Below are 17722 nucleotides of genomic sequence, written 5' to 3' on the forward strand. Positions count from 1 at the left end.
CAGCCCTGGCTGTGCTGTGCACGGCCAACACAACAGCTGCTTTAGAGCTCCCCGAGGACCTCCAGCAGTCCAGCAACCGCGTCCCTGCCACAGGGGAGCTGGCATGAGCAGGTGGTACCACCCCGAGGAGCTGCTGCTGCCCAGGAAAGAGCCCTCAGCAAGAAGGGCAGGGTTTGGAGCTCCTCCACGCAGACCACGTATCTCCCCCATCACCCGGCTGGGAAGAACCCTGGGCAGGTCCCAGTCGCCACTTACACTGCACAGTGCAATGGAGTAAAGGGGTTTCCTTCTAGGTACGCAAATGGATTGTGTTCAAGTAACAATTCAAGACAATCTTCATGCCCTGTGAGAAGAGAGGGACAGAAGTACATCAGTACCCAGCCTGCGGTTCCTCACCTGTAACAGAGCAAGAAGGGACTGAAGGCCCCTCTGGTTCTGCCCACGTCCAAAGAGCCGGAGGCCCCAGAGGCTGCACAGGACCCGTGGCACCAAAGTGCCCAAAAGCCCGTTCCCCCCACAGAGGCAGCGGTTTTGTGTCCTCTCTGGCAGCAAAGCTGCTGCACTTCAGGAGGTTTCTAATTCCACACCGTCTCCTGAAGGACTTCACAGCCACATTGCTAGTTTCCCTTTGAAAGGCTGAGACAGCCTTTCCTGAGGCCGTACCAGTTCCACCACTCCCTGCAGCCAGGGTGATGGCCAAGTAATCCTATAAATCCAGCAGTCCTGGAGGAAGCAGCCTCTGCTGTTCTATAATAGCTGTTTTCATATTTATTTCTTTTTTAAGGAGCTTGGTGGGGGGAGAAAAACTCCCTGCCTCCCTCCCAGATATGTGCTGTCCTTCCCACCAAGCTGAACTCGCTGCTGGGCTGACGGCTCCCAGAGCAGTGGGGGACAGAGGGATAACCTGGCTCTTCCTTGCTCCCTCCTCCCCACCAACAGCCGGAGCAGAGCAGAGGTGGGCAGGGGCGCAGCCCACGTCCTTACCACTGTATGAAGCCCAGTGCATTGGTGAGTAACCGCTGTAGTCCACCACAGAGTCCAGAGGGTCAGTAGAGAGGGCTGCCTGCAGCAGGGTCCTCAGGATTTCTAAGTGCCCGCATGCTGATGCAAAGTGGATCGGGGTCCGGCCTTTGAAATCCCGACACAGAACGAAGGCATCGTGGTCCAGCAGGGCAGCCAGGCAGTCCTCACAGCCTGTCACAGCCTGCGGCCAGGAAAGAGGAGCAGGAGGTCAGAGCTCATCCTTCAGTCATTGACAACAGAACCACCCCCTTCTTCCCCAGCTTCCTTCTGAAATGCTGCATCTCAGGAAGGGAAAACGGGCTCTTTCACCCAGGACTCTTGCAACAAAAGAAACCACCTGCTTGTTCTCCAAGCAGCCTTCTCTCAGGAGGACGAGCAGAAGCTGCGGGACCCCAGGCCCGCCCTGGTCCCAGGGACGCACTCACCCCTCGGTGCAGGGCGGTCCTTCCCCTCTTGTCTGCTGCATCGGCCGTGGATCCCTTCTCCAGCAGGAGGTGGACACAGTCAACGTGGCCATTCATGATCGCCAGCATCAGTGGGGTTCTGCAGCGGGGAGGAGAGTGGGCTTGGAAATCAGCTGCGTTCAGGCATTACCCTCTCTCCCCTGTCCCAGCCACCCCGCAAGAGGCCTGACCCTGTGCCGCACAGATCCCAAGAGAAACATCCGGACAAACTCACTGGCCGTGGATGTCCATGACGTCGGTGATGTCTGCCCGCTCCCCGCTGTCTATCAGGAGGTGCAGGGAATCCGTGTTCCCGTTGGCAGCTGGAGACGACGCATGAGGAAAGGAGGAGTCACACACACGTACAGACAGGTCCCCCCTCCTTCCAGCCGCCGCCGCAAACCAAAGGAAGGGGCTTGTGCTCAGCAGCCAGGCGCACGGGGCTGAGCAAATTCGTTATGTGGTTGCCAGGCTACAGGATTCATTAGCACGTGCACGGGCTGAGCTGAAGACACGTGTGCGCAGAAGCTGCCGGTGTCTTCCCTCCCACCCGCTGCTGAGCCACTTGGACCCGCAGCTTCTGCTGGCACATCACAGCAGGCTGCACTGGCCCCATCCTGCCTCTAAGCATCATCCTACACCACAGCCCCTTCCCCAGGGGAACAGACATCCTCGGCAGCGGTGGCACTGATGGCTGGAAGGGCTCTGGACACGCTCCCTCGCCACCCCCAGCCCCGTCTGCCCTCCGTCACCTGCAGCGTGGAGAGGGGTCCACTTCCTCTTCCTCTCCTTCACCAGAGCGGACGCGCCGTGGCTGGTGAGCACCTCCACGCACTCCGTGGATCCTCTCTCCGTGGCGAGGTACAGTGCTGTCCGCCCCTTGTGGTCCCGCACGTCGAGGTTCACGAGGGTTTCGGCAAGTGTCTTTAGGGCTTCACAGTGACCATTATAGGCCTGAGGGCAAAGCAGACCACGTTAAAGCAGCCCCTGGAGAGACTGCACCCAGAAGTCCCCGCTGAGGACAACTCCTGCTCCCTGGGCCCCTCCAGCCAGATGAGCTCCTGCCCAGCCACTGCCTCTTGTTTGCACCCCAGTCCCACGCAAAGCCCTTGCCCACTCCCACTCCCTCCCACTCAAACAAGGGAGATGACTCCAAACAGCAGCAATCAGAAAGCTCTGGAGAGAGCAAATAGTTTAACATACAAACCCAAGGGACTTTGACCGACGACCTATGGGGAAAGCCGCTCCCCAGCGCCTTTCCCGCTTCGCCCCGCGCTCAGCACCGACACCTGCAGGGACCCAGCCCGCGCTGCCCAGGAGCAGGCACCTCTCCGGGACTCAGCCTGAGCCCCGCACGGAGCCAGGTGCCCTCCGCAACCCTGGGACCGGGCCAGCCGTACTTACAGCTAAGTGCAAAGGGCTGACTGGAATGGTGCTTTCTACATCCTCCAGGCAGTTAAAAGACATTTCCAGGAGCTGCAACAGCAACAACACAAAACCATAACTGATCCTGGACTCACGGAGGCTTCGACAGACACCCTTGTCCACCAGCAGGCTGCAGAGGGATTAGAAAACCTGCTCATCTGCTTCAGAATGATCTGAATTTCAGGAAGGGACCTTCCTTAACCTGGCTTTGGGCCCTGCAGAGACAGTCACATCAAGCCCCTGCTATTCACTACTCATATGATTTCCTATACCCGCACGGCTGCAAGCTTGCTCTGTAACAATGCAGGCATTTCAGACAGTTACAAGGCATTTTCTGTACTGCAAGAGCTCTTCCTTGGCACAGGTCTCCAGACTTTCTTTTAAAAGCCCAACCTAGCTCTATTGACAGGGATTTAAGCAAGACATCCAAACATGACCCTTTGCTGGGTAACAAAGCCCCTTTCTCTCAAGCGCAGGTCTTTCCTCCATGGTATTCCCAGCACGACGGCTCCCCAAGGCTCCCTATGTTTTTTCATCACACCCATCTCCCTTCCTCCTGGGCAAACCCTGACGCCGTAGTGCCTACAACACACAGTCCTTTAGCCACATCTGGACACTACAGGGCTTGACACGTTCCTTAGGAGAGGCTTCCCCCCTATCCTGGCAGCACAGAGGGTTTTCTCTGGCTCACTCACCAGTTCGAGGTTCTGCCTGTTGCCGTACGCAGCTGCATAGTGGACAGCGGTATACCCCTGCTTGTCCCGGAGGGATGGGTCAGCACCATTATCCAGCAAGAACTCTAAACAACTGCAATGGGCAGGAGAAAGGGGAGGTGAAGCCAAAGGGGAGATTGGAGATGCAGAGCTTTGCAGGGACCCCCCTCTGCTTTCATCCCATAGCAGGTGCTGTACTAATCTCCTCAAGACATGAAGCGCATGCAAAGCCCACTGGAAGTGAGGACCAGGAAGCCATGGCCAGGTTTGCCTCGAGAATCAAGTCAGCAGATGTTTCCTCCAAGGCATCACTGCTCACTTCAGCGTAAGCAGAAGCAAGGTACTTCTAGCGACTGCATGCAGGGGTCTGGGGAAGGGGTAAACAACAAACAGCTGCCAGATGGGGCTGCAGTGTGGACTCACAAGAATGCCTCCTTCAGCCTGGACTCCTTCAGTGGCTCCTCATCAGTGTCATGGCTGTTTCCTGAATGAGTCTCTGCTCTGAAAGGTCAGAGACCTGCATCAGTTTGCTGATTACCCCCTCCTACCCACGCTCCTCGAAGCACTCCCCTCTCCACAACCCACTGAGCACCAGCTGCAGGGAGGTGGCCAGGGAACAGCAGAGCACTGTCGCCCAGCAGCGTGCCCTCCTCTCCAGCCCCAGCAGCGGGAGCGTGCGCCCCCGAGACACCCACCTCCTGTACGTGTCCGAAGCAGCAGCATAGTGTAAGGGGGTACAGCCTTTACAGTCAGCCTCGTTAATACTGGCTCCTGCCGTGACCAGTGTCACCGTACACTGATAACTGCCGTTGGCAGCCGCGTAGTGCAGTGGAGTCCTGGGAAGGGGGAAGGGAGAGGGGGTCTTAGCAGCGCCGCCTGTCACAGGTGGAGAAAACTCGCTTGGCAGCAAGGCAGGACCCAGGGAGCCAGCCACCCCCCGCTGCTGAGCTGCGCCCTGCTCTGGCTCAAGGGTTTGGGTCAGCAGCTCCCTCTAAAGAGCCAGAGCTGGGCCCCTTGGGGAGGGAGGGAGTGAAGGAAGCAGCTCTAGACACCAAATGCAGCAAAGGTCTTGGGAATATCCCAACACAAACCCAGGTTCGGTGCTCTCCAGCTCTATTAGGGCTGGAGGAATCACCCCTGCAACCTTGCAAGGCCTGCAGCACACTTACCTTCCAAATTTATCTCTCCTCCTCAAGTCAGCACCGCTGCTCAACAGCAAATTAAGACATTCAACGTTCCTACAGGAGGCACAGAGACGAGTTAGACACAGATCAGAAGGGACCACAGAAGCAACACAAACTCCTCCTAGTTGCAGACAAGACAGCTACGCTTCTCACCCGCACAGCCTGTATGTGCCGAAGCTCAATTCAGTTTGTCATCTTTGGGCAGCGTAAAAGCTGCAGCCATGGCTAGATGCTGCATACACAAAGCTCTTCCCTGCTCTCCAGTGAAACAACCCTTCATGCTTCCTGCCTTACCAGCGCTATCCTGCACTGCATGGAGCTCTCAAACAACCAGGCAATTATAGAAAGACATTAGCCATGGCATTAGTGCAGCTGACGCACTGGATTTCATGCTACAGAAAAGATCTAGGTTTTCTGGCTTCTGCGTCAGTGCATTGTTCCCGCCGCTCAGGCAGGGTAACGGCACTGCGATGCCGAAGGACGGCTCCGTGACTGGCTCTCAAGCATCGTACAGACATAACAGAAACAAGGTCCTTGATAGCACCCTGGCACCTCTGCCGTATCGCTGCAGACACATTCGCCCTCAATACGCCGCACGAAATGGAACTCTCTGGCAAACAATACAAGGCACCTACACAGCCAGATAAATCCCTGCTGCTTTTCAGGCATCAGCCTGCGAGACCTTCGTGAACCCCCAGCCAAGGAAGCACTTTAGCCTTCAGAGAAGGGGAAACAGCCATGGAGGGGGACGACTAGGATGAGTCACGGAGTCAGGGGCAGAACAGGGCCAAAAGGTTCCCACATTTCATTCCTGCTTTGAAGTCACGCCTCCGTTTTCTCTCGGGGCTGGGAACGGCCCCCAGGGGTCCAACTCCCAGTCCTGACCAAAGCACTGCACAGGACTGCCCATGCTGTAGCTCAGGGGCAGACGGGAGGGTTACGGTTTGGGCTGGGGGCAGGCAGCGACCTTCCTGCACAGCATGTGGGACCAGCACCCCACGCGCAGCTCACCCTCCAGAAGCAGCAGCGTGGAGGCAAGTCCTCCCGAGGTTGTCAGGCGTGTTGATATCGAAGCCTGCAGACAGCACGTGCTCATTGCTCAGCGAGGAGACGATACTGTACAACTGACCTGGGTGACAGGAGGGGCAGGGAGTCAGGGGGAAGCTCGAGGGTCCCCCCACTGCCCCCGCCACAGGAGGGGCGGCCGAGCCACTCACCTGAGGAAAGTAGCTTACGACAACAGTCTGAAAATCCAAAGAGAACAGCTAAGTGCAGAGGGAACATGTCGTGGATCCCACGCCTGCCAGGAGACGAGAAGGGAGTCAGGATGGATCATTCTTGCACCCTCCAGCCCAGGGCAGGGAGAAGGAGGAAGACTCCTTCCTTACCTTGCAGTGTCAGCACCATTCGTCATCAAAGTACTAATTAGCAGCTCGTGGCCATATCTAGCAGCAACGTGGAGGGGGGTATTGCCGTATTTGTCAGCACAGTCAATCTCACTGCCTAGAAAGGAGAAGCCAAGTGCTTTGCCAGCGGGTCTCTGTGTTCTAGCCCCGAGCAGCCCAGGCTGTTCCGACAGCCGCATCCCCATCGCAGGAACACGGCTAATAACGCGAGTCCGTTCACCATCGTGCAGAAGGAGAGCGGTAAACTGCTCTCTGAGCTGAGAGCCCTCCTGCATCCTGCAAACCTGAGGCATTAGATCCCTCCCCCTTGCCCCAGGAGGGGATGCATTCAGCCCTGGAGGTCTCCAGCTGAACCCCCGGGGTGTCTGCCAAGCCTGCAGCCTTCTTACAAGGATATTGTCTTTCAGGCTGGATGTGGCAGTGGGAATGTTCTTTGGCTGCAGCAGCTCTGACCTGGCTGGAATTTCAGTCCCCTGGTCCGCACTTTGCTGCCCTTGAGGGCACGCACGCTCCCTGCCACCGCAAGAGCAGCACAGGGCTACCGGCAATAGCCCCAAGAGCACAGAGTGGATTTGAGTGATAATTGTAGAGCTCTTAAACCCTCCAAGTAAACACACAGGGAGGTCCTGGAGGCAGGTGCTGAGAAGCACAAGGAAAGGCTGGGGTAACCCAGGGTTGGGGGAGAAGCCACTCACCGTTCTGAATGAGGATCTGCGAACGCGTGAACCGTCCATGAATGGCCGCCATGTGCAAAGGGCTCTTCCCTTCCTTACTCTGCGGAGAGCAGAAGAGACGTCGCATCCGGCTCCCCACCACCCTCCCTGAGCCCTCCCCTCCGGCAGCGGGTCCCCGCGTTCCCCATCCCCAAGCTCAACCCCTCAGTGCCAGACCTGAAAGTTGACATCGGCCCCATTGTTGACGAGGAGCTCTAGGCACAGGGCCCCATTGGTGGAGACGGCAGCAAAGTGCAGAGGGGTGAAGCCCTTCTCGTTAGGCTGATTGACGTTGGCGCCGTAATTCACCAGCTCGTTGGCCACGGCATCTTGGCCCATGTAACAGGCAATGTGAAGTGCAGTGTTACCGAAGGAATTTGGTTCATCAATCTGTGGGAGCAACAAACCCCAGAGAATGTGGAGATTCAGGAAGGAAAAAAAGGCAGCTGAGAACCAGCCAGGGCTCCTGCCACCACCCAGCACCCTCTCCTCCTCCTGTCTCCAGACTGGCCTGCACCCGAGCCCATGCTGCTCGCAGCCACAGGGTGTCTTACCTCGACTCCCAGCCTCAGCAGGTGACGCACGACTTCGATCTGGCCACTAGCTGCCGCGGTGTGCAGCAGGGTGTAGCCCTTCTTGTCCTTACACATCACATCAGCTCCCCGGGCCACCAGCAGCTTCATAACTTCCAAATGCCCTGTCCAGGAGACAGCGGTAAGAGCCAGGGGACCCCAGAAAACAGAACTGGGCACAGCGGCCTGTGGGGAGCCCCACAGCCCTGAAAGGTGAATCTGTAGGCAGCAAGCAATGTGGGAGAAGAAACCGGACCGATGCTCACGGAGAAAACCTACCTAGGAAAGCTGCCCAGTGGATGGGCTGGCGGTCCTTCTTGTCACAAGTACTCAGGCTGGCCCCTTTGTTCAACAGCAGGTTCACCATCTAGATGGGGAGAAGTAGTGAGAGGGGCAAGGCATCAGCCTCCCTGCCTTCGCCACCTGCGAAGCCCAGACCCAGGAAGGGGGACAGGCGCGGGACCCCCTGCGCCCAAACCCCTCTGGCCTACCTCGAGGTGGCCGCTGTGCACGGCGTGGTGCAGCGCCGTGCGGCCCGTGCGGTCCGCGACGTTGACAGTGCTCAGCAGGGGGATGATGGCCTCCACGCACTTGGTGGCCCGGTTGGCAGCGGCGACATGCAGAGGCGTTTGCCAATACTTGTCGCGGGCATTGACGTCTGCCGAGTGCTTCAGGAGGAGGTGAAGTGCCTTCTAGCAGGAGCAGAGGAAAGCAGAGCTCTAACCCAACCTGCTGGAGCCTGCAGGCGCCCTCCAGCCAAGTGGGGGAAGCCGCAGCTCGGTCCACCTCATGCCTTCAGCACACACGGGGCTGCCCAGACCCATACCAGCCTACAGCCCCGGGAGCCAGAGCTGCCCTTGCGGCCCTTGCCCCTGCGTGTGAAACTGCACCGCACGCTCACAAGTACAGCTTCTTCCCTACTCTGTCAAAGGAAACAACTTGTTGGCTTTCGTGTCCTCAATGGCATTTTGAAGCCCATGTATGGCTGTGTTTCAGCGTGTTATCACAGAGAAAGGGTGAGAGAGGTAAAGACAGCGTGAGAGAGGTTCTAGGAACGAGCAGGGAGAAGGAATCTTCCCTACCCAAATCCTCCAGGCCTCCCCTGGGCTGCTCCAGCTCCTTCCAGGCTGGAGTTCAGTGTGTGGGACCTGATTGAGCTGGGCTCATCCCACCCAAGCGCAGCTGTGAAAATCGGCTGCACAGGGGTACCAGCACGGGAGAAATACCTCCGAGCCACGTGATTTAACTGTAAGTGAGTGTTCATCCATGACTCACGAGGTACAAAGCGCCTGGGGGATGACAAATGTGACCCACTGACCCAAATTTTATAATTATCTCCCCATTTTGCTGGTAGAGGCTGTTTGCTGCAACCCCACATCTTCCTTGCTACGGTTTACAGGCTGCCCACTTCCATGCAGCATTGGGGCAGGGCTTCCAACGATCCCAGCCCCATGGCTCTTTTCTCCCAGGGCTAGCTGATACCACTCCTGGCCGGGAGAAGCACAGCCAGGCAGTGCATAGACCCAGCAATCCTAGAGAGCAGGCTCTAGGCAGGAAAAGCCGTGAAGCACACAGGCATTTCGGGAAGGCTCCTCTCAGGAGTCGGGCATGCAGGGCACTGGCAGAGCTCTGTGCCAAGCACCCTGGGGAAGAACAGCACGAGGGAGGAGACTCTCCAGCACATCTGAGCCGAGGCAGAGGAGCAAACAAGCGTGCTCAAATTCACAGACAAGCAGCACTTCAGACCTGACAGCAAAACAGTCTCGGCTTGCTGAGTTCCCGTGTTTTAGCGACCCACAGTAACTGTCTGCACATGCTCACAGCAAACGCCTTTAGTAGAGGTTTACACTAATGTGTTTCATCCCGTGTCTTCTCCCAATTAAGAGAATTCATGCAACCAGTCGATATGTGGTAACTTGTCCTGCGTGTCAGAGTCAGGGCTTCTGATCCCCTGGCTCCAACCAACACGACCACAGAGCTTCTTGCTCTCCAGCAACTCAAAACAGGACAAACTTAAGTGGGATGAAGTTAAGCCCACAAAAGCTAAATGTTAGGAAATCTTTCCAACAAGATCTGTTGGAATCAGCTCCTGAGAGAAAGGGTGAGAGCCCCGTATCCCTCAAAGAAATGTAAAGCTGGATTAGACAAAGCCCAGGGTAAAGGCGGGGAGGAGGACGTTGTGGGGAAAACCCACTCCTGAAGGGTGGTGGGAAGGGAACCAGGCAGATTTTTTACAGCTCTCATTTTCAGCCTCTGAATTACGCATTTGTCCCCACTCCACTCTAATGAGAACGCCCATTTCAGCCAAAAACAGGGAAGATGGAAAAGAGAAGGAGAAGAACGGTCCCCCCTCCCATCAGTGCCCGCCACCCCCATGCAAGGAGCAGACAGAGCCAGAGGGAACCTACCTCGTTACGAGAAGCCGCAGCGCGGTGTAACGGAGTGAGCCAAACAGTGTCCTTTGCGTTAACATTAGCACCTGAGGAAGAACAGAAGGGGTCAGGGGACAGAGAGGTGACCAGCTGCGGGCTCCAGAGTCCCAGGGCAGGTCTGCAGCCACCTCTGAGGCACCTGCCGGGCAAGAGTCCCAGTTCTGCTGCAAGAGGCGACCTTGCACTGAGCTTTAGGTGAGGACAGGCTCCGTGAACTGCAAGAGGAAGAAGCTACACCCCCTGGGAGACCGTGCCGGTGCACTGCACAGGACACAGCAAGGAAGAGACTACACCTCCCAGAGTGCCAGCTTCCCCACTGAGCCAAAAAAACACAACAGAGACCCAGTGAGCAGTCTGCTTCTTAGTTTAAAACAAGGCCACCTGAGTCAAAAAAACAGAGCATTTGATGTTGTGAGCTGTGGTCACTGTGAGCTGCACCTCCGTATTAGAAAAGAAAGATGACAGATTACTGCCATCCCAGCTCCAGGCCTGTGCTAAGCACTTAGGTCCACGACCCTGAAGCCCCTGCCTTTCTTTGCTGCTGAGAACTGAATACACAGGCATGAAAAACATCAGCAAGGGGCACGTAAGGGCATCCCATGCTCTGCAGATGGAGTTGAACATCCCCAATCCTGTTTAACAAGCCCTCAGCAAAGGATTCCCCCAGGTCACTCCTTGTGAGGGTCACATAGGATCATGCCAGCCTCGGGGCTCCCCACAGCACCAGCAAGCAGCTGCGAAGCCCATGGTGCCCTGAGACGCTGCACTGGTGAAGGGCGGACGAGGAGACTCCCCTGTCCGCGCTGCACGGGCACAGGACCAAAGCACAGGGCCGAGCGTCTCCAGAGGGAAACGAAGGGCAGCTACGTTGAGGAACACAAGCCAAAACTGAGCAAAATCCTGTTTTTTAGCTGAACCCTCTCCATGAGCAAGTGAAACCCTGCTCCCCTGAGCATCCTGCAGTTCAGGGTGTTTCCAAGGCACGCATCCCCTCCTCCAGTACCTCCTTCTAACATCTTGCACACATCCCCCTCCTGGATTGGTTTCCACCTCTGCTATTTCAGTTCCAAGACACTTCTCTGTCTGAACAAACCTCTTAGGATTATGGCAACGTTTCCTAATCTTCCCCTGGCTGCAGCCCCACTAGCTTAAGCATAAGCACAGGGTTGCTTGGAGGGTGACCAAAAAACTATTGCTCTGCACCCCTAAGGCCAGAGATCAGAAAGACGCCTTAAAGGCAGCGCCAGCACTCGAGCCAAGTGCCCTGAGCCTTGGCCCTTACCTGACAGTATTAGGAGCTCAAGGATTGCAACATCTCCTATGTAGGCAGCAGCATGCAGCGGCGTTCGTCTTTCTTGGTCCTGAGCAGGGATGTAAGAAACAAAAACTGTCTGTGAGGTTTGAGGGCAGGGAGATCTCTCACAGCACAATCCCTCCTCCACTCCAGCCTGCCCCAACACCCCCATAAGCTCGGGCACCATCTCAGGATGTGGGACAGGGAGAAAAGGGCTTAAACCCAGCACCTTCCTGCAGTGCTGCAGGGGTGCGCAGCCCTTCCGGAGCTCCATGGGTGCTGGCGTGTAGCTGATGACCAGAGCAGAGGGTACCTGGGCCATAACCCCAGCACAGGATGGGGAGGCTGTGAGAGCCCTGGCCACTCATTTCATAACGCCACTGACTCCCTGGAGAGCCACCCGAGCTGGCTCCAGTGCTACTGGACTTAATGAACGTCTGCAAAGCACTCTGCGATCCGAGATGAAAGCCTGGCCGCGCTCTGACAGTGCACAGGCTGTCCCATTCTGCGCACTTTTATCCTCTCAGCCAACAGTAAAAACCACTCAGAATTATAGACATCTCTGAAACCAGACTCAGACCTGCCGGCTGCTGAAGGGCAGGAAGGTGCAGAAGCCCTTCTCTGATCTTAGATTGGATTAGCCAAAGAAAAAATACCTTTCACTTCTGTTTACTCAGGGCCGGACCCTGGGTAACCTCTGCCTCCAGGCATTTGGTTCAGGCTTTCCTCAGTGAACATGCCACGTACTAGAGCCAGGGAGCACACAAGTAGAAAGCCAGATGAGCACAACTCGTTTCAAGCCCCAGATTTTGTGTTTGGGGGGGGAAAAGTGTAATTGCTTTTCATTAGGTTAAAAACTGTTTGGAAAATGGTGGTAGTTTCGTTTGGGTTTTTTTTTGGGTAACAACTAGTGCTGGCACAACCAGGCAGGAGGATGTGAAAGTGAAACCCAGCTGGCAGGTCGCTGAACAAGCAACAACATTTCTAAACCTGCACACAAAAAGGAAATTAAGTGTTAACAATCGTGGTTTTATTCCTTCAGCAGCTGCGCGAGAGCTCAGCAAAACAATCCCAACCCTCTCTCCTGACAAGAGAAGACGAAAAGCTGCTGGGTCCCCAACAGAACCAGCCATGGAAAAAAAACCCCACGCTATCTCTGTGTAATAAGCTAAGATACAATCGAGTCATCAGTCCTGCTGACACATGGGCACCAGAGCGGGGCCACCCTCACCTTCCCGGGACACCGGCCAGCGTCCGCAGCAGCCGCCCTTGACCTCAGGGTTTAACACCGTGAGGATCGGGTGTGCACTGGCCCCGGCCCCAGCTCTGGCTCGTCGGGCCGGGCAAATGCCCTGACCAAGCACTCAGCGAAACAAACAGGAGCGTGCTGAAAACCCGGCAGCTGCCTGCGGCACAGCTGGGAGCAGCGCAGACCAGAGCCCCGGTTAACGCCACAGCTCAGAGGAGAGCGAGACGGTGGACCAGAACAGGCTGCTCTTACCTAGAGCTCACAACTTAGCCCAGCTTTTGGGCTGAGAGCGCGGTAACTGCTGACCCGGCACCGGTCCCACTGTGCCACCGTGTCAGGCGGACCTGGGCCGGTGCAGTCAGGGCTGGCCAACCTGCCAGCCTGCGTCGCAGCAGGCTGCGTTTCTTATCTGCACATCTGCCACTGATTTGTTACTGGGAAGCTCATAAACCAGATCAAGGGGAAGGCATGCTGACAAGGCAGATGGGAACGCTCAACGGCAGGTTTCACCCCTTCCCTCGCTGGAGCCTGGTCCCCACGCTCCACGTGAGGACAAACCATGCTCGTCACCACCAGACTGGGGCTACCAAGGGCTGCTTCCCCAGGAGCCAGCCTGGCCACTCGCAGGACTCGGAGGGATGTGTCCAACGGGCGACCGCCTCCCCAGCCTCCCTGCCCGCTCTGGAACGAGCATCAGAACCACCTGCTGCCATCAGGCTTAAAATGAGCGTAGGGGAAACCCTTCCTAACGCTTGTGAGGTGAACTTGGCTTTGCTGAGCAGCTCAAATCCTCCCTCCCCCCGGGGAACAACCTTATCACAAGGCAGACCTGCTGCGTTCACACCAAACTATTTTCGGTCGCCATCCCAAAGAAGAAAAAGGTAAACTCGCATGGCAGCAAAGCCGAGCCTCTGAGGAAAGTCCTCCCACACACCCCACAGCCTCTCAGCAATGCTCTGCAGGGCCGAGAGCTTTAGGAAGCTCTCACCGTCTCCTGGGGAGGGGCAGGAGCCCTGGTCTTCCACGCGCCCCATTGTACAGATGGCAAGATCGAGGCAATGGGACAAAGCTGAGCAGCAAATGGTGGCCAAGCTGGGAGCGGAATCCAGAAGTCTTTGTTTCAAAACCCCAGCTCTGACCACCCTTGCCAAAAAGAGCCCCCCGCCTTGATGGCACCCACTTCTCACCGCTGAGCTTCTGCCCTCCCCTCTGCTAAAGAACTGCATGGCAGGGAAGGAAACTGGGGAGAGCTGGGTGAAGGAAGGGCAGCGAGCATGGCCAGGCAGCACTCACCAATACATTAATGTTCTCCTTCTGATTCAGCAATGACCGCACCTCCTCTATATCGCGGTTGAAGATGGCTTGGACCAGAGGAGGCTACAAAGAAAGAGAAGCAAGTCATGAAGGTGGCACCACTTCGAGGACGCGAGAAGGAGGAGAACCAGCAACGTCATGGCATGCCAGAGACTCGCACCACCCTGATTTACCCAGGACCCCACTCCACGAACCAGCCCCCCACATCTGCTGCTGCCAGAGCCAGTCCACCGGCAGCACCCAACAGCGTCCTCGCGTCTGTGGCTCGACCAGCACCAGGGACCAATTTTCAAGCCAGCAAAGGTAATTTTCTTGGTTGTTTGTTTGTGAGCAGACCAAGGAATCATTGGAAAAGCCTCCCTGCTTCCCAGGTCCAAGGCACAGCGCTGATCATGGCCCCAGCAGCCCACCTGCAGAGCCTCCAGCAGCATGCCCGTGGCGAGGCTTAGCTCTCCACGTGCAGCACCTGAGCATGGGAAGGCAGGTCCAGCTCCCACTATCCAAAGCTTTAGCCACAGCCAGAAAATCTTCCCTCCAAGCTGGCTGAGCTCGCCTGGTACGAGACAGATCTTTGCAAACAGTGAATCAGGTTTCCCAAGGCACAACTAGGTGACGCCTCATGCTCTTCTGCAGGAGCAGAAGGATGCGTACCTACTGCTGCTCTCCTATCTTTCGAGAAACACCTACAACCTATGCTGGCTCCAATGGCACAAAGAGCCTGGCAAAGCCCAGCCTGGCGAAGCCCAGCCTCGAGCTCCTCCTGTTCCCTGCTGCCCACATCTCAAAGAAGTTACCTAGCAGACCTCCATAAAAGCCAGAAGCAGAGCCCTAGCCCCAGTCACAGAGCCAGCCGGTGCCGTGGGCTGCAGGACCGACAGCCTGAGCTGCCAGAGCCGCTCGTGCAGCGGGGCAGGTCGGTGGGTTAGGTGCTGCCCAAGCTCCGGGCATCGCCCAAGAACCCTGCACCCCATTTCTTGTTTCACAGGCCTAAAAACACCATTTTCATGCAGCAGGTCCTTCGGGGCAGAAGCCGCAGTGCTCTAGATCCATTCGGCGCTTAGCACCCCATGATCGCTGCCAAACCCAATGCCTCCCTGCTCCGTCTGCCCGAGCTTCTGCTGCTTTATGCACGGCAAGTCCAGGGTGCTGCAACCCCGAGCGAGCCGCAGCAGCCCTGGCAGACCCGCTCCAGCTCTGCCCACACGCCTAAGGCTGGATCTAACAGCCAAAACTGGTGAGCCCCGCTTATCTTGACCTCTCAGAGGAACAACAGAGCTTCGTTTCCGAGGCAATCCCTTCTCGACCCTACTGCCCAGCCAACCTCACGCTCATCTGCTCACCCCACCATCAAAGTAAAAGCAGTTAAACATGGGGAACACATCCCGGGTCAGAGGGAACGTGTGAGTCATTCCCCTGGAATGCAGCAGACTCAGCATCACTCGTTAGACATTAAAAAAAAAAGGTTTTAAAAAAAAAAAAAGGCAAAGAATCGCAGATGATAATTATGCCCTGAGCAGTCTTCAGTGGCGCGCGGTTTGCAGCAGTGCTGGGTCTGACACACCCACCCACCATTCACAGGGAAAGCTAAATGTTTTGGTTACCAAAAAAAAAAAGTTCTATTTAAATCACAGATCAATCCCTCATCCTCACCCCTCCCCTCCTTCATCCACCCTGCCAGGCTTTAAACACTTGCTATATTAACGATACCGCAGGAGCGGGGGATGAGAGGCAGGCATAAATATTTGGTTTTGAGGGGCCGACAGCCCCGAGCTCCAAAATCGAGGTGGATAAAGGCGGTTTATGTAAAACGCACGGGGAAGAGCGGACGTCCAAGCCAAGGCGGCGCTGGGCATCACTGCTCTGGTGATGGGGTACAGACACACACCCACCCACCCACGGGAGTGGGGACGAGAGCAGCAGCATCCGAGCGCAGGAGAAGCTCCCAGCCGGGGGAAGGCGACGGGGCTGCCCAGGGTCGGGGGGTCCCAGGCGAGACCCCGTGCCGGCGGCACCAGGGTGGGGGCTGCCTCAAACCCCGGTGTGGGAGACACGCTGTGCCCCAGGGGGGGCCCCCCAAAACCCGATGGGGACACCCCAAAGCCCAGCAGGGACACCCTGCACTCCCGGGGTGGGTCCCCAAAACCCGATGGGGACAGCCCCAAAACCCAGTGGGGACACCCTGCACCCCAGGGGCGTCCCCGAAGCCCAGTGGGGACCCCCCAAAGCCCAGGGGCATACCCAGAACCCGATGGGGACGCGACGGGGGCGGCAGCGGGAGGCGCAGAGACCCCGGGACGGGACGGGGCCCTGTCCCAGGGGTCCCACCGCCGCCGGGGCAGGGGTCCCGGGGCGACGGGTCCCTCCCGCGGACCCGCGCTCGCCGGGGCAGGGGGTCCTGCCCTCCTCGGGCCGGGGGGGTCCCATCCCGGGGCCCTGCCCTCACCCGCCGGGGGTCCCGCCCCTGCTGGGCCCGGCTGCCGAGCCCGGCTCCCGGCGGCCGCGGGCGGAGCGGGGCGGAGCGGAGCGGAGCGCGGCGGGCGAGCTCCACGGCGGGCCGGGGCTGCGGCGGGGCGGGAGGCCCGGCGGGCCCCAGCGGCAGGTGGCGGCGGGCCGGGCGGCGGCGGGCCGGGGGCCGCGGCCTGGGGCGGCGGCCGGGCCGGGCCCGGTGGCGGGCGGGCGGCGGCGGCGGCGCGCACTAGGCCGCGCATCCCCGGGCTGGCGTGGCGGCGCGGCCGGGCGCGGCGCGGGGGCGGCGGGCGGCCGCGGCGGCGGTACCTGGTCCGTGATGCTGAGAATCCCCATCTCGGGGCCGCCCTCAGCGCCCAGCTCCCGGCATCGGGCTCCGGCCGCGGCGGCTCCGCTCGGGCGGCTGGCGGGGCGGGGAGCGGATGGGCCCGCCCACCGCCCGGGGAGCGGCCGCCGCCGCCGGGCCGCAGCGCCGCCGCCGGCCGCCATCGCCGGGGCCCGCGGAGGGGGGGGGCCGGGCCACCGGGACCCGCTGCGGGGTCTGCGTGAGGGCGGCCCCGGGCCCCTCGTTGTCAGGGAGGGCAGCCGGGCCCCCCGCGGGAGCCCCCGGCCCGGGCCCGGGGGAGCCCCAGGTCTCCCCCTCCCCGCCGGGCCGCCCCCAGCAGCAGCTTCCCCAGGGACCCCGGCCAAGATCCAGCCCGCGGCCTCCAGGCAGGGGCAGCAGGCGAGCAGCCCGTCGTGCCACCCGGGCTTGGGGGCAAGCCGCTGCCGAGGAGCCGTGCCACCTCTGCCCTGTCTGCGGGCTCTCACCGGCTGGGACCGTCCCCCCGGGGCAGCTGTAGCCGGTACTGGGGCATCGACGGCACCAATGGTGCAGGCATTGCCCCACAACGCCTTCTCTCTGCCGTGCCGGTGGCCGAGCCATGCTGAAGCTCGGGACTGGCAGGGCAGCTCGGTGTCGGGGCAAGGGGCAGCCCTGCCCGCTCACTGCCCCGCCGCCCACTCACCCGGCCACGCCGCCGGCGTCCCCGCTGCTGCCAAGTCCACGCCTGCCCTCGCAAACACCCGGGATGCACTAAAGCACTTTCCACTTGCTGGGGTCACTTTACCCACTCCCCAGTTGCCTCTGGCCTCCCCAGTCCCTCACAGAGCCCACTGCCAGCAGGCAGGCTGGGAGCGTTCCCTGGACGCCCCGCATCCATCCCCTGCCTGGGAATAGCGTTAAATCAAGGGCTCCTTGATTTAACGCTGGGCTGGGCTGCGCAGTTCCAGCAGGTAGGGGGGTTTGCTGCCGGCTCTGCTGTGCCCAGAGCAGGGGAAGGCGACGGCGTGGCTCCTGCTGCTCCCTGTGCCTCGAAATACCGACGCCACCAGGTCGCATGGCCGGCATGGCAGCAGCGCTCCGGCCCGGCCGAGCCGCGTTCAGCAAAGGGGGGCGCTGGGGGGGGCGCTGCTGGGGCTATTTTATCGTGTGTTTGGAGCTGCGGT

The 17722-nt window shown here is 58.9% G+C and overlaps 1 protein-coding gene across 1 annotated transcript in view; it reads right to left on the bottom strand.

Moving 5' to 3' along the window:
* The window catches only part of ANKRD52 (ankyrin repeat domain 52), a 24406-nt gene extending 7741 nt beyond the window's left edge, over positions 1–16665 (bottom strand). Inside the window, exons 1-22 of the mRNA XM_075075549.1 lie at positions 16544–16665; positions 13748–13831; positions 11194–11272; positions 9888–9958; positions 7971–8171; positions 7759–7846; positions 7462–7604; positions 7085–7297; positions 6890–6968; positions 6177–6291; positions 6006–6088; positions 5800–5917; positions 4774–4842; positions 4300–4440; positions 4028–4105; positions 3587–3698; positions 2871–2942; positions 2219–2420; positions 1702–1789; positions 1449–1566; positions 985–1204; positions 256–343 (exon numbers count right to left, since the gene is read on the bottom strand). Coding sequence (XP_074931650.1) covers positions 256–343; positions 985–1204; positions 1449–1566; positions 1702–1789; positions 2219–2420; positions 2871–2942; positions 3587–3698; positions 4028–4105; positions 4300–4440; positions 4774–4842; positions 5800–5917; positions 6006–6088; positions 6177–6291; positions 6890–6968; positions 7085–7297; positions 7462–7604; positions 7759–7846; positions 7971–8171; positions 9888–9958; positions 11194–11272; positions 13748–13831; positions 16544–16570 — 2489 coding nt within the window. The 5' untranslated portion in view covers positions 16571–16665. The remainder of the gene's footprint in view (positions 1–255; positions 344–984; positions 1205–1448; positions 1567–1701; positions 1790–2218; positions 2421–2870; positions 2943–3586; positions 3699–4027; positions 4106–4299; positions 4441–4773; positions 4843–5799; positions 5918–6005; positions 6089–6176; positions 6292–6889; positions 6969–7084; positions 7298–7461; positions 7605–7758; positions 7847–7970; positions 8172–9887; positions 9959–11193; positions 11273–13747; positions 13832–16543) is intronic.
* Between the last annotated feature and the right edge of the window lie 1057 nt (positions 16666–17722).

This window comes from Phalacrocorax aristotelis, chromosome 26 (genome assembly GCF_949628215.1).
Source record: "Phalacrocorax aristotelis chromosome 26, bGulAri2.1, whole genome shotgun sequence".
Lineage (NCBI taxonomy): Eukaryota > Metazoa > Chordata > Aves > Suliformes > Phalacrocoracidae > Phalacrocorax > Phalacrocorax aristotelis.